The 14,679-nt window shown below is 48.6% G+C and overlaps 6 protein-coding genes across 6 annotated transcripts; 2 read left to right on the forward strand and 4 right to left on the reverse strand.

Moving 5' to 3' along the window:
- Positions 1–171: 171 nt before the first annotated feature.
- On the reverse strand, positions 172–1,984 carry VC83_02563 (uncharacterized protein). The gene is made up of 4 exons (XM_024466223.1): positions 752–1,984; positions 599–698; positions 329–549; positions 172–283 (listed from the first exon to the last, which is right to left on the reverse strand). Exons 1-4 carry the CDS (start codon positions 1,304–1,306, stop codon positions 185–187), a joined length of 975 nt encoding a protein of 324 aa, XP_024326163.1. The 5' UTR covers positions 1,307–1,984; the 3' UTR covers positions 172–184.
- Positions 1,980–5,750, forward strand: VC83_02564 (uncharacterized protein). Its single transcript, XM_024466224.1, has 3 exons — positions 1,980–2,060; positions 2,112–2,401; positions 2,460–5,750. The coding sequence occupies exons 2-3, from the start codon at positions 2,234–2,236 to the stop codon at positions 4,158–4,160; spliced, it is 1,869 nt and encodes a 622-aa protein (XP_024326157.1). The 5' UTR covers positions 1,980–2,060; positions 2,112–2,233; the 3' UTR covers positions 4,161–5,750.
- Positions 5,751–8,022: 2,272 nt separating this feature from the next.
- On the reverse strand, positions 8,023–8,472 carry VC83_02565 (uncharacterized protein; the record flags this gene model as incomplete). The annotated part of the gene is made up of 1 exon (XM_024466225.1): positions 8,023–8,472. The coding sequence occupies one exon, from the start codon at positions 8,470–8,472 to the stop codon at positions 8,023–8,025; it is 450 nt and encodes a 149-aa protein (XP_024326158.1).
- A 272-nt stretch (positions 8,473–8,744) lies between these two features.
- On the reverse strand, positions 8,745–11,859 carry VC83_02566 (uncharacterized protein; the record flags this gene model as incomplete). The annotated part of the gene is made up of 8 exons (XM_024466226.1): positions 8,745–9,478; positions 9,532–9,939; positions 9,989–10,061; positions 10,114–10,300; positions 10,348–11,170; positions 11,222–11,340; positions 11,389–11,492; positions 11,546–11,859. The coding sequence occupies 8 exons, from the start codon at positions 11,857–11,859 to the stop codon at positions 9,323–9,325; spliced, it is 2,184 nt and encodes a 727-aa protein (XP_024326159.1). The 3' UTR covers positions 8,745–9,322.
- Positions 11,860–12,476: 617 nt separating this feature from the next.
- On the forward strand, positions 12,477–14,543 carry VC83_02567 (uncharacterized protein). The gene is made up of 4 exons (XM_024466227.1): positions 12,477–13,193; positions 13,243–13,335; positions 13,386–13,484; positions 13,539–14,543. The coding sequence occupies exons 1-4, from the start codon at positions 12,725–12,727 to the stop codon at positions 13,787–13,789; spliced, it is 912 nt and encodes a 303-aa protein (XP_024326160.1). The 5' UTR covers positions 12,477–12,724; the 3' UTR covers positions 13,790–14,543.
- VC83_02568 (uncharacterized protein) lies at positions 13,384–14,543 on the reverse strand. Its single transcript, XM_024466228.1, has 2 exons — positions 14,061–14,543; positions 13,384–14,006 (listed from the first exon to the last, which is right to left on the reverse strand). Exons 1-2 carry the CDS (start codon positions 14,070–14,072, stop codon positions 13,761–13,763), a joined length of 258 nt encoding a protein of 85 aa, XP_024326155.1. The 5' UTR covers positions 14,073–14,543; the 3' UTR covers positions 13,384–13,760.
- Positions 14,544–14,679: the final 136 nt, after the last annotated feature.

Consider the following 14,679-nt stretch of genomic DNA (forward strand, 5'->3'; position numbering starts at 1 on the left):
CAAAATTTAAATTGATAGTACGGGAAGGAACGGCATAGTATTCAATGCCCAAATAGAAGAGCCAAACCACGACATCACAGGAAAGAATCAAATGTAACTATTTCTGGGACGTAAATTGTTGAAGCTTCATCTGCTTTCAGTCCGAATTGATGCAAGTTCAAGTCCAAGCTTGTCCTGTTAGAAACTACGCACTGCACGAAAAGTATCTCCGTGCACAAATTTCAGCTAAAGAAACCAACCCCATAAGAACATCTTTCTGGTCACCATGTCGCAGAAGTGCATGCTGGTAATGTCAGCAGGTAACTCTTGGCTGAGAAGGGTATCGTACCTTTCTTAATTCGCGTGCGGACGCAGCCGACGTTGTCTCGGAAAGGAATGTGACGGCGTCGGGGTCAGAAGGCCAACGATCCAAATTTTCTACGCCGACTGCTCCATTGTCCTGCGTGTACTTCTGCATTAATTCCATCGTGATGATTCCGAGCGCTCTGACATCCTGAGGCTCCCGATTTCTCTGAGTTTTCTCGGTTTTCTCACAGCATTGTTGGTTTGCTATGAGTTCGCATTAGCAGAGAACCGCCTCCGATTATCCACAACTAACCAATTTTTACATCGCCCCCGGTGCTAAGGAGGATGTTCCGGCAATTGATAGAGCCGTGTTCGAGCCCCTCGCTTTCGAGATAGATTAAGCCGTCGAGGACCTTCCGTGCTCCTTGTCAGCCTGTGACCGACGCGGCTGATGGATGTGACTCACCTGCCTGAGGATAGCTGCTAGTTCCGATTCCGTAGGATATTTAGCACTCTCTACGATCTGGTAGAGGGAGATGGGCATGTACTCGAGGACAATGTAGAACGATGTCTCGGTAGTGAAGGCTTCAAGAGCCTTGACAATGTTGGGATGTCGTACACGACCATGCATATAGAGCGCCTTCTCGGCAGCTGCAACCGTAAATGTCCTCACGGCTACGAGCCCCGCCTTCCCTTGTGCCACAGTAACTGGGCCGTTAAGGTCGAGATCGAAATGTTTCTTGTAGATTTCCCATGGTGATGCTTTTCTTGCCGTAAATGGGCTGGGTTTAGATTCACTTATGCTTGGCGGCTTCGATATCTTGACACTGCTCGTATGATCTGTATCGTCCTTCGGAGAGCGAGATCTTTTCAGTTTTTTACTGGCGCTCTCGGGAGTGTCGCCCACTGGGGAACTTGAGAGTGCAGGTAGCGTAGCGGAAGCTTCGGGATGCTGAGTAGGCAGCAGCTGAGCTGAGCCCGCTAACATGTCGATTTTTGTGCCACGTTTACCTGAACTCATGTTGAGGCAACGTGAGCGGTAGGCAGGGTAGGTCTAGAGATCGAGGATTTGAGAGGGATAGAGGACGGGCGACGAACAGAAGACGGACGAGAGATAGAAGAGTGACGACGAACAAAAGATGGACGAGGGTAGAATGCCACAGACGGACGGGGATCATTCTAACCCATTCGGGGGAAGGTGAAAGGAGCTCACTGCGTAGGGCAGCACAATATGGATGGTCTGAAGAACGCGCAACTGACCGAAACCTCCACCCTGCTTTTCATTCCTCCCTCTTACCTCCTCCTGCTCAAAACTTTACCTTAAGCCATGTTACATTGCTAAGAAAAGACATAGAAGATGCTACCATCGAGATATGCATGCCGGGAGGAGAGACTGGCGACAGAAGGCCGGCTCAAGTACAGAGGCACAGCTCGCGTCGGGCTCGAGGTCCTACACTTCACATGGAACGAGCCAAGGGAACCAAACCAAAAAAGCCTCGACAAGCTGAAAAAGTGCTTTGAAAAAGGGCAGTGTGACCGAGTGTCGCGGAACCATATCCCAGTTGTCATTGATCAGTCCCAGCTGGACGATGTCCTCCATGCTTCACAGGTCTCGGCTGAGATGCTGCTGACTAATGGTACTGACCCTCATCCCGAACTTCAATTCCCATCAGGATTCCAACTCCGCTGCCTCCATGGGCGACACCGAGTTCTGGCTGCGCGAGAGGTCCTACCTCCGCAGGAGAGATGGTGGACGGTGGATATTTACCTCGCAGGTATGCACTTGTCGTATGAGCGATGTGACCGTTACTGACAGGCCATTACAGATATCGACGACGAGCTCAGGAAGGCCTTGATCGAGGAGCACTCGAACGAGCAGCCGCCGTCAGATGGCGAGATCTATTGCAAGATCCGAAAATATCAGCAAAAGCGGGATCGGTACTCGGAAATGCGATGGTGGGCTCGTCTGTCGGGCCATGGGACGAGGTGTCTCGAGCAGGTCTCCCGTCATCCTGATTTTAAGGCCGCCTTCGACGATCTATTGGATATTCCCGGCCTGTGGGGCGGGATGCGAATCAGTACGTTGAATAGGATGATTAGCATGAGATGTGACGATGTGAGTCTGCTGTGATTGGCATATCTAGCTTGCACATCACTGAAACTATTCGAAACAGGAGGTCCTGTCCTATCTCACGCACATTAAGGATGTTTGGTCCCGGCTCCTCCATCACAACAAAGAAGCGATGCTTATAGTAGACCAAGCCACAGTAAAGGCCGTGGAGCTCATGGCCCCCAAATCGTCAAAGCGCGACGCCCAGGCGCTACATGGCCAATTGCTGAGCGGACAGATATTTTCTGGCTTTAGCCTAGAGGCCCGCGAGACCATCTGGAGTGGTTTGCGTACCATCAGCGGCCTGATACCATCCCTCTACACCTTCTTCGAGGATCTCAAGTATTTGGAAGCATGCGCAGGCAGCATGAGACACTTGGTTATGCCGTCTCCAAAACACACGATGCAAAGCGCCTTGAACAGTATTTTTTTCGGAACGAACCAACTCGTCGTCCAGGATGCTCACTCCTCATATTCCACACAGTTGGGGAAGAGGTCGAAGAATTGGCACTTTACGTATCCGCAGTTATGGTTGTACACTATGCGTGACTATCCTGATTTGCCTGCCCCTCGGGAGGTGAAGACAAAGAAGAAGAAGCTTCTAGCGAAAGCCAGGACTCCAAATGCCAATGAAGCTAAACTATCTGACTTTGCAGTTCTTGCTAACAAGCTACGGTTTAAAAGCGATGAGATAACGGCATTAATGCTACGGTCCTCGGACAGAGAGATTGCACGTGATGCATTACTAAGAGCGCGAAATCAGGATCGCTACGATTACGGTGATGGAGACATTGAATCTCATATCGAAAAGATCTTGGAATTATTTGCAGCCGCCAGACCTTGGAATACCGAGCAGTCGTGTCCCGCTCTCGTCAGCGACGGTCCAGACAGGGCCGGCCCCCGATGTGGGTTTCCAGACGAGGAGGCTCATGCGAGAGATAGAAGGTTTCTCTATATAAGCAATCTCCAGTCAGACCAAGAAGAGCAAGGCGAGAGCATCACTTCGTTTTTTGTCCGCAGGTCAGTATACTTTGCATTCTTTGGTAGGCTGCCGAAGATAAGCACACACCGCCGCTCTAGCCCTGCACCACCGCCCAATGCTGGTGCGGAACGGGCAGCTTCTCCATTTCTCGAAACGCAAGTGTCAGAGGTAGATCTCGAGACAGATGAGGAGCGGCTCAGACAGAACACACTAGAAGAGGGGAGGCTTCGACAAGAACGGTCTGAACAGGACAGGCTGGAACAGCTGAATGGTGATGGAAATGATGCACAAGAGGCGGATGACTCGTTCCAAGTGTCAGAGAGGGATCGAAGGCGGGACACGCACATTGCCCTTGAGAGAATTATAGCAGAGGGACTCGCCAGCATCCCTGAAGGTACTGAGGATCCACCAGAACACTCTGGAGAGCAGAACCTGGACATGCAGCTACAGCTAGTACCTCCTCCCCCTTCCAAGATCCGCATTGAGTTCAAGATTCTTGAGGGAGAGGTATGGATGACCGAGCGGAGTCTTCTGGTGGATCCTTCCGAACCGTCTGAGGTGGAGCGGGTGGCGAAAAAGTACATGAGAAAGGGAATCAGGCCGTTTGATACCTCGTTCAACTTCCTACTCCCACAAACATGCTTCCAAGCAGTGACTACTGATGGGACGAACACTGTATTGTTGATCAAGGAGGATGGAATTAATAACCAGCTTGTTGTGTTTGATCCAACATCTGATGCAGGGTCTTCTGCAGGCAGTAGGCTGAAGAGGAGTCGACATTAAAATGAAAATGGTAACTTACCCTTCAATATGACTTTTCCTTTCGGCCGAAGATAAAGCCTTACACATTTCGAGAGGGTGTACTATAGGAACAATGAAATAGATTAAATTTCCCCACTATCGTATCTTTCTATACTGTGACAGAAATGACATCACTTGGCTGGCTGGTATCACGCGGTGCGATTCTTTGTGGCGTGCATTCAATCTGAAATGTGGATGAAGAAAAACATTTATTCAAAGATATGCACATCTATAGAAGATTAAAGCAAAACATTTGTCATCTTAAGGCTCCCAAACACCCAAACCCATTGTAAAATACGGTAGCAAGAAGTACTATAACAGGAACTGGCGGAAAGCGAGCTCGTTGTTCACCTCTCCCATGGATCTCTCGACGTAGGCTCAAGTTCTCGTCTATGGAATCCTTGACATAAAGTCACATCTTCAGTTACGAGGAAGTGAGACAGCATACAGAGAGGGTTTAGGACCGCTGCAGTACTCGAACAGCGAGTTATAAATACGTGCTTGACACTATTAGTAGCAGATAATGCAGCAGGCTGCAAGACTCACATCAGACAGTTCATAAGGAGACGCCCAGGACGTGGCCGTCATAAAGTGAACTGCTTCAGCTGACCAAGGCTGCACTGGAGCTGCACTGCGCTCATGCATCATACATAGCATAAGCGTCTTCAAACAGTCCATGTTCTCTGAAGTTTGGCCATCGCTACTCGGAAAATCCATAGGATCTAGATGGATTTAATTAGTCTGGTAATTCACCTCGGGTTGGCTTGTTGCTCACCAATCTTCACCTCCCCTATCGGAGAAATCAAAACATTTCGTGCCGATATACGGGGGTGGGGGAGTTTCCTTGACCAGATAAACTGTATGCCCGCCAGAACCTATCGAATTAGTATTAACCTAGGATGAAGGACTAGGGCTCAACTCGCTTGGCTGATAATATATGCTATCTCAGGTTCCATGGGCCGAATGCCGCGTTGTAGAAGGGTCTCAAGAGAAAATCCAACATATTCGGTAATAGCAAAGATTTGATGATTAAAGAAATACTCTTCACAAATACCAACAAAATTCTGATGCCTGATAGGGAGGAGACAGAAGGAGGGTGGTTCTGGAGGGGAGGAGACTGATCTGACGGAGTCGGCAGGGGAACTACAAACCGTGCTTTTTGCATGTGTATCTACTGGAGATGTCCTTCCAGATTCAACCTTTTGAAACACACGAATTACTCGCACTGAGGATCTATCATCGCAGAGAACTAGAGAGCCCCCCGTGTGAAGTTCGATAAACTTTTCGTAAAAGTCCCATGGGCTGCAGTCGAATGATGGAATAACCCTCTCTCCTGCAGACCATAATTCTCTTCCAGTCCTCAGCGATGGATGAGACCGTTCCGGAAACAAAACTTGATGCTCCCCAGCAGGAGATGGCATGGTTTCTGAAGTATCAGAACGCTGCGTCTCTTGTCCTTCTCTCATACTGCGTAGCGAAGAGAAATGGGAGGGACAAAGAAATGCGAATTGCTGACGAGGATTAGAAGATAGAGACAGGTTTGTAAGACTATGTATCTCGTGGAGGCGTTTGGGTGGTGGGGTGCTACCAGAACAACGGTGACTCATACTGCAACGTATCCTAGGTTCGCACTTTGCGAAACCCTTCACAAAGCCACAATCGGCAGTGCAACTTCAAGATGACGTAGTGGGACCAGTACGTACCGGTACGTACCGGTACGTACTCACTGTGCCATCATCACTATACGTTGTCCCTGGCGTCCTCACAGTGGGTCCCGCGCGATCGACAGGGGCTAACTAAACACTTCTACTCGTGCCGTTCCTATTGAACCTCAACCCAATAATCTTCCACCCATTTATCCTCCATCGAATAATCTTCCACCCATTTATCCTCCATCGAATAATCGTCCACCCATTGAACCTCCACCCAATAATTTTCCACCCAATAACCTTCCACCTATTGATCCTCCACCCCATCCGTTACGATTTTTGGCCATTAGCCACCGCGAACATGTCTATTCCGTCGTTAGCAGTCTCTTCTTCACATTTGAACAGGCAGGACAGCAGTCTTAAAATTTAATGAGATGGCCTGTCCTGATTCAGGCGAGGACTCAGAGCCTGACTTATGAACGACACCAGATATGAATGGAAGTCGCTTATACAACCTCTGCACTATCTAGAGCCAACCATAGCAACATATTTGATTTACTTGCATGAACCTGACTCTGGTATGGGTTCATTGGACCACTTCGTGAGGAGAGATCATCGATGGGGTGAGGGCCTCGTCCCGTCTTCTTAACTCGTATTTGCGCACCACTGCTCTCTACTTCCCACTTCCTCTGGATCTTCGGCATTTCGTGGCGGCGTCATGTGGCAACATATTTATAGGGATTGGAAAAGAATTCATCTTGCCATCATTTAGTGAAGTGTCATCGAAGTCTGAAGAGAACCTACGATTTCTTTCCTGGATGGTGGAAAACATGGGTTGCCAGGAGATACGTAAGTATAATAGCGCCCCTTCTGGTAGATGATCAAGGCAACATCTGCGCCGTATAGCTCCGCGTACTCATATGCCTTGTTTGTCAAAGTGCTTCTCCTTCTAGATGAATTCTGGCTTTGGCGTTTTCGTACGTTGCTCATGCTGTAATAGAGTCTATTAGGCACAGAGGGGGCGTAATGTCTCTTGTAATTTTGAGAGTGGCATGCCACGGCTACTTGAAGATGTCAAAGATCTAATCCTGGCATCCCAAAAATGGGGGCCACCACCCGATGGTCTCGCCCCATGGTCTCATCCGATGGTCTCAATGAACCCACGCCAGGTATCCACTTACTTATCCTTGCAATCGACTCCTTCCTTGAAGTTATTGCAGCTGTTCGGCGGTTGGGTACGAGACCATTGTTGTGACTATTGCGAAATTATCTGTGGAGTCTCTCACACTTCTCATAGAGACACTTGTAGAAAACGGGTGAATATGGGGAGTTGGTTGAGTTGAGAGAGAGGGTGGACGGTAAATAGAAGTGCAAGGCGGTAGAAAGAAACAACCGTGCTTAGTCCTAAGCACGAGAATCCATAGCACAGACCAGACAGCGGGTGGGGTAAAACTGTCAGAGCCCTGCTGATCGGCATTCGATTTTCTACGGTAGACGATGGAGTAGTTTATATTTGAATGACAGCTTGCGAGTATGAGGTCCAAAAACCCCAACCGATGGGGAAAGTTGGGGTTTTCGGGTGCAGTCACAACACTAACAGGGCCAAGGCGGTAAACACGAACGCGACCTACCACAGAGCTGTGGTGTACAAATGACAAGAAATTGAAAACGGAGTACAATGAAACGTACTATTCAGGGCTGTGGTAGACTCTATCGCAACATGAGCAACGTTCTATTTTCATATACGTCACTCGCGCACTTGTACGTGATATGCATTCCTCGGGGTATGCCTATTATATCCCACCACGAAGCAATTTCGACTTGATGTCAATATAGACCATCAAACTATCGTAATTGCACATCCTTGAGACCGGCAGCCCACGGTTGCGCGGAGATCTGAGTTACCCAATACCTAAAGTAGAATTATGCTGCCGTCATAAATATAGAAACCAGGCTCTTCCCCGTCGAGAGCCTTTATCGCAGGTCCCCGGTCCATCTCCTCGGCCAATTCACGCGCAGTATGCCCATCATTGTCCACCGCATCTACCACTGCCCCTCTGTCGACCAAGAGTTTTGTCGCTGCCCCATGCCCTAGACAAGCAGAACGGTGTAACGGTGTACGCCCGAGTTGGTCCACTGTGTCAAGTTTGGCGCCCTTGTCAATCAAGAGGTCGATAATCTCCGGATGTCCGTCATCAGCCGCTAAATGCAACGCCGAGCTTCCGTCGAGGTCGCGAGCAGATATCATGGCTCCTTGCTCTAAGAGTACTCTCTCTCACCGTCTCGACGGACGTGCTCTGCACTGCCAAGTGCAGGAATGTCTGCTCTTTCTTGTTCAAAGGTAATATATCCGCTCCTTGAGAGAGAAGCTCCTCTGCTGCCTCCGCGTGCCCACCCACCGATGCCCAATGCAATGGCGTCCGCTGATAGCTGTCCTGTTCTGATATTGAGGCACCATTCTTCAGTAGCAGATGTATGGTGTCTCGATGGCCGTGCTCCGCAGCTCGCAATAGTGGAGTCGAATCGGAAGTATCTCGTGGAGAGTGCTGGATCCCATTCTCTAATTGCAATCTGACCTTTTCTGTATCTCCGTTTGCTGCCGCCGTTGCAAGGACAGTCTCATCATCGATCAAATCAAGAGACATTCTGCACGTAGGGCAGCCGCCCGTCTAGAAAACGGACTTGGCCAAGCATGCCTCGTGTGCCCAGGAAGGACATTCACAGCGAAGCGTCGCTGCCTCCTCCCCAGTTTGCCAGCGTCGCATGCAGATGTAGCAATCTCCAGCGAGCATACCATCGTCGACGTTCTTGCGATAGACAGCGCTGTTGGATAATTTGCTAATGCTATCGCGATAAGCCTCGCGTAATGCGCTGACATCCAATATATTCGCTTCCATTGTATCTTCGATGTCGGAGTGAACTGAGTTTGAGACGACTCATTATCTCCTTCATCGACAAGGATGTTGGCTGGCACCTGGTTCGCTTATCGAGTTGCATCGCTAACTGCCAACCTTTCCTCGGCCATTTACTTCGCTGGAGGCTGGTCCTTCTTGGATTTATGATATGGGGACAAACCCAAACCGGAAGGATCTAATGTTGGGTGGAGACGGGCGTACAGGTTAATGACGGAACTATTTTCGCCCTGTACGTGCGTGCTCGTCACCAGCATAAATCAGAGTTGCCTTAATACGCTGCTGGAATCTTCATTCAAGGGGTGTGGGCTCAATTGACTGCAACTCGATCGTTCTTCATGTCGAGGCCCCGCTGGAGTGCCAGAGATCCTAGCAATTGTGCCCAGTGCTGTTTGGCAATCGACCAAAGTAGAACGTCTCGGATTGGCTAATAATATGAACGGCGTGTCATTGTCGACGCATTCACGGAGTACAAAGAAATTTCAGCTGCACTAGGGAACACCAACAAAATGGATCCAAGCAAGTGGTACAGTACAGTCCACTATTCATTAGGATAAGCTATGGAGCTCGATTAATTGACAGATCAGGCGTAGGAAAGCATGTTTGCCATCTCTCCTGAACCTCTGAAATCATTCTCAAACTCCTTGCCAACCTCGAGGACGGTCTCTAGGTGCAAATAGCATAGGTGTGTTCCATCGCTGCTTGCTATGGCATGTGCTGAACGCACTGCGTTCTTAATCTGTGCGACAGTGTTAGCAAAGGAACCCATTCGACGGTACTAGGGACACTTGCCTGTCTACCGTTGAGGCTGTGCTTGGCCAGGACGTTCAACTGCTTGTCACTGTACACTGCATCCCCCGTCTCTGTTTTTGCCTTTTCAAGAAAGCTCCCCCAGATCGCTTTTCTCGTATCAACGCCTAAGGGGCTGTACTTAATACCAACGTGTATTCTGCTCTGTACTGCTTCATCAAAGTCTCTGACCCGGTTCGTGGTAAGTAACATGATGCCCTTATAATACTCGAGCTTCCGTAAAAAGACTGAGACAAGAGAGTTGTGATTAGAGTCGTGGGAGCGCCTGCACAGAAAGTCATCAGCTTCATCGAGGAGAAGTAAAGCCTTCCACTTTTCGGCAACTTCAAACATCTCACACAATTGCGCCTCGAGAAGTTTCGCATCCTTGCTTAAGTTTCCCGCAGAGACCTCCCTAGTTAGCACAAATGGGGGCCAGGTTGAATATGGAGGTTCTTACTGTGTACAGAGGCCTTTCGAGGTGTTCCGACAGTCCTTCTGCAGTCATTGTCTTCCCAACACCTGGCGGTCCACTATCGAGCGTGTCAGCCTTGGATATATCGATCATCATTTCGGTGGACATACTAGAGAAGCATAATCAAGCCACGGCCTTTTCCCTCCACAAAATCATCAAACGTATATTTAGTTTTTCCACTGGACTGGGCCGTGGTTAGAGCTTCGATAAGCTTCTTTGACTTGTCTGGTATAGCCAGTTGGTTGAAGAGCGACTCGTTCCACGAAATTCCCGAAATATCTGCAATCGCAAATTCCACTAGTACCTGATCAGCAATGTTGCCACAGCAGGTGCGCAAGTCTTACACCATAATTTGTCGTTCAAACTGAAGCCCAGCACAGTCGGGCTACAAGTTAGAAGATCTTCTTCCGTCAGCGCATCAAGGTTTACACTGCTCTCCATAGCCGATTCATCTAGCTTGTTACTAGAAGTTGTATCTCCTAACAGCCACAAATCGATACTGTTAGTACTCTTGAAGATGCTTGGCCTGGTGTAATTGGGATTGATCTCCTGAAACATTGGGGCATCAACCATAATCCTGCTGTTAATAAATATCTCAATGGGTTTGTTTTTCTTCATTTGAAAGGCCTTGCCTCTATAATGCCGATGTTGCGTGCCGATTAGGGAGAAACAAAACTTGCGACCGCATTTCACAAGCGTTTCTCTCATGCTCTCCTCTGCTTCGTGGTGTTGGAGAGGGAATGCCTCGAGAGAGTTGATAGTTCTCGATCCGCAGAACCCAAGAATGGCAGTCTCGATTGGAGCTTTCCCAAGCACCTTCCCGTCAAATTCCAAGTATTTTCCTTTGATGTGGAAATAGTCAACTCCAGTTGTGCTTGTTTTCGCTTCGCCAGACTTGAATCTGATGCATCTTGGTTTCTTGGTCCCGCGACAAGTGGTATACACCAATCCGTTTGGTTTGAAAAGAAACGGGAGTAAATCGTAGGTTATCTCTCCTGTTTTTAGCAATGAGGCAAGTCGTACTTTCGTCTCCTTGTAGGATAAATGGATATGATCGATAAGGAGGGCAATATGCTCCCGGATGATGCTGTCCTGGGGATCAACGTGATTCCATTTACGGGACGCCTCGAGATCTGGGAGATAATGGAATAGGATATTTCGCTCGACCTTTGAAAAAGTGAGAAAGTCGATTGTGATAGTTGGATAGGGCATGCTTACGGAGAGGCTTTCCTCGTTGAGACTAATCTCAGGAGCCTGTGCAAGTATAACCCTCAAGGTATCTCGGAGCAATTTCGACTTAATGTCAATATAGACCACTGGTATTTCGGTTTTCTTGACTGGAAACTTCCGTTAGCGGGTACTATTTGTGGGAAGGAGATACTAACTAATACGCCTGCGCTCTATGAAAACGTATCGATCCAGTCCATCAACTTTTTCTTCCGGCTCGTGTTGCTCCTCAATGACGTACTTGTACGCCTTTTCATCCCAACTGCACCAGTATCTTGTGAGCCAGGGTAAGGCCTCATCAGCAGGAAGACTTACACCTCATTGACTGTCTTGTATGTCTGAAACGTTTCTGGAGAGTCTTCGGCTTTAACCTCGTCTGCGGCAGCGGGTACTGCAGGGGCGCTCTGCGTGGAATTGAGAGACTTGAGAAATTCTAAGAACTGTTGGGCGAAAGGCAACAATTCAGACTGACGACAATGAGGGTCTGGAGACATGGGTTGCATTTTCATAGCGGCGAGAATCTCACTAGCATCCTTATCGCTCATCGTCGGGGTACTGGGTGGGGTGGGTGGGGTGGCTGGCCGTGGACTGCCCAGCGAAAGGCCGATTTGAATCATCTCTTGAACCATGATCAATGTAACGGGTTGGCAGGTGGCTTGAGATGCGTGATGGAAGATACAGACAGAAGTAAGAAGCTTGAAGATGAGTGATGATTTGAAGACTGCAGAGGTTTATGATTGAACTTCTGGGGAATCGCGTGCCCTTATATATTCTCAACTTGTTGCCCATCGTATCAATGGAAGACCAGCCCCCCTGAAACCAACAACGGCCTGGGAGTTGGGGGAAGCCGGTCCTTCTCGCTCAGGATCACCAGCAGCCCATCGCCATGCATTGGCCGATTGGATACTCAAGAAGGTCCAAGGGTGCATCATGCAAACAACGCGGGGTGAAGCACATATCTGCAGGACAGTGTTGGAGAGAATGCTGGCGAGACTGATTCGCCATGCAGAAGTGGGGGAAGTAACCCTTTGATGTAAGAGTGATATCGATTGTGCAGATCTCCAAAAATGGAATGTCTCATCCATGAAGCAATCGACGCACGGCGCACTGGCCCCTAAAACGACGCGAGACATTGGGTTGGTGATCGCTTAGACCGCCGAGATTCTTCTCAGCCTCGAAAACTCGATGTTCACTATAAAACAGCCGTCGAGCTGGTTGAGCTTCCATCCAATAGGATCGACTATTAAAATTGGCTGGATGCAGTTCTCCACTTTTCAGCTTAGTAACTGCAGCTAACTGGTGTTAAAAGAAATCGTTCGTCGCCAACCTTCGAAACCAAACGCTCATCACTAACCTTCGAAACCAAACGCTCATCACCACCCTTCGGAAACAGGTGCTGATCCTCAAATCGTTGAAATTGAAAGTGCTTCAAGAAACACGAAATCGACATTCTCGGCTTCATCAAATCGTCAATTTCTGGCCGGAGCTCTAGCCATGTCTCAAATGGTACATCAGAAACTGGATGATATTAGCCAAGCCATCTGCAATCTCCGCGATGTTGGGGATAGTGTTTTTGACGAGCTACAGACGAAAGTGTCTAAACTCCTGGTTCAGGTTGAGGTTCAAAGGAGCCTAAACGATATAGCGCGAAGTATCCGAGATGGAAGCGCACTACCCGTTCGGAGGATCAATTACAACATCAAGAAGCTATCGGAGGACGACGAGGCATGCCAAGTCCGCTGGTCGGCCTTGCGGAAACTCAAGTGCCCAGAGATTATATTTAGCACGATGGCTTTTGCAGGATTGATCTCTCTGCATGATCAACAATTTGAGTACCTTGTGGAAAATGTGCCGAACTATATGGAGACCCAGGAGCTACCACGTGATTGGATTGCACGTGATCAGATTAGAAAGGTTGTGGCAAGCACCCCAAGGCGAGAGAATACCCAGCCATTTCTACAAGGTTAGTTCGCTTCAAACTATAATAAAGGAGAACTGAACAGATGCACTAGATTACCATGGTCTTGAGATACAGTTAAATCAAGCTGACGCTTCTAATTCCAAGAAAGAGAAAGCGGCGCCGAGAAAGCGCAAACGACTTGAAGGTTCGTTTTGGTGATGTTGGGCAGGGACAAAAGCTTAAGTCATCCAACAGGCGATCAGACTCTATCAGCCAGCGAGGGAACTGAGACAGAACAAATGCAGAGAAGAGGGTCTGAGACTCGTCAATTGCCGATAGTCCAGCAAAGCAGACGTAAGCAAGAATAAATCATTATGTGCAAGCGAAGGCTGAAAGTATCTACTCTAGAAATTCAATACATGTTCTCGAAAGCACCAACTAGCCAGATAGCCCTCTTGGGTAGCCTACTCTCCAACGCAGTCCAGGCCAGCAAACAATGGGAGATAGAAAGGAAGCAAAAAGAACCGACAACAGAATGCTTGACCACGCTAATTCCTGAGGGAAAGAATGAAGATATCTCTATCACTTTATGGGTCGGCCGTAGAGAGGGACTTCAGGTGCTCGAGCTACTCAAGCTCCAGTGGACTTGGTCAGCTTAACCCATCCATGTATCACTTCAACCTCAAGCCCTTTGGGAACAACATGTTCCGTGTCTGCTGCAGAATCGTCGTATTTCCAGTATGGCTCCGTGCCTTTCGCTGCCTTGGGATCAGAGACCCTGATCAATGCCCCCCTGCCGAATATTGTTCTTTCGTAGTCCACTCCGTCGAATATATGACCGCGTATATATACTTGTTCCTCCAATATATCCCCAAACTAAGAAAAATCAAAGTTAGAATCAAACATGATTAAAAGGGTGTAAAAACAAACCGTTTCGGACATGGTCAATCGCCGTCTCGGTCTTGGCTTGCACGAACAACCGTACCAGCAGTTGTTCAAACTGCGAGGCTTAATGTATTGTCCGATCAAGTAAATAAGTGTTGCATTCGAATCCCAAGTAAGATCGTAAGCTCACTGTATCAGTGACTGCTCCTATCGGAACAACTGTGCACTGAAGAAGGTCGCCCGCCAGTACATATGAAGTTCTGCTGGAGAGAGGTGGTCGGGTTGGATCCTCAATATTGAGGTGCGCTTTGGGTTCGATAGGACGTGAAATGAGGGGGGTAATGTCGCGCCGCTTGTGAGCAAGGTATGACGAAATATATCATGCGGCTGATGCAGAACTGCTGTCACTCGGTGTAGGTGGACAAGGTCTACTGGCAAATATGGTTGGCCCAGGTAAACCAAGCCATTATTGTCGCTCAGGGTGAATGGTGTTTGATTCTTAGCTGCACTTCGAGAGGTTATTCATGTGCGGCCGAAGATGATTTCACGCAAGTGGTGGGGCTCTCCGCCATGTGACTTGCTCCGCAATCCGAAAGTGACCGAAAATATCCTGGCACGCTTAGGCTGCAACACCTTCAGGCTCAACATTTTGAGCAGCAGATCG

Source organism: Pseudogymnoascus destructans (genome assembly GCF_001641265.1).
Source record: "Pseudogymnoascus destructans isolate 20631-21 unplaced genomic scaffold scaffold_5, whole genome shotgun sequence".
Lineage (NCBI taxonomy): Eukaryota > Fungi > Ascomycota > Leotiomycetes > Thelebolales > Thelebolaceae > Pseudogymnoascus > Pseudogymnoascus destructans.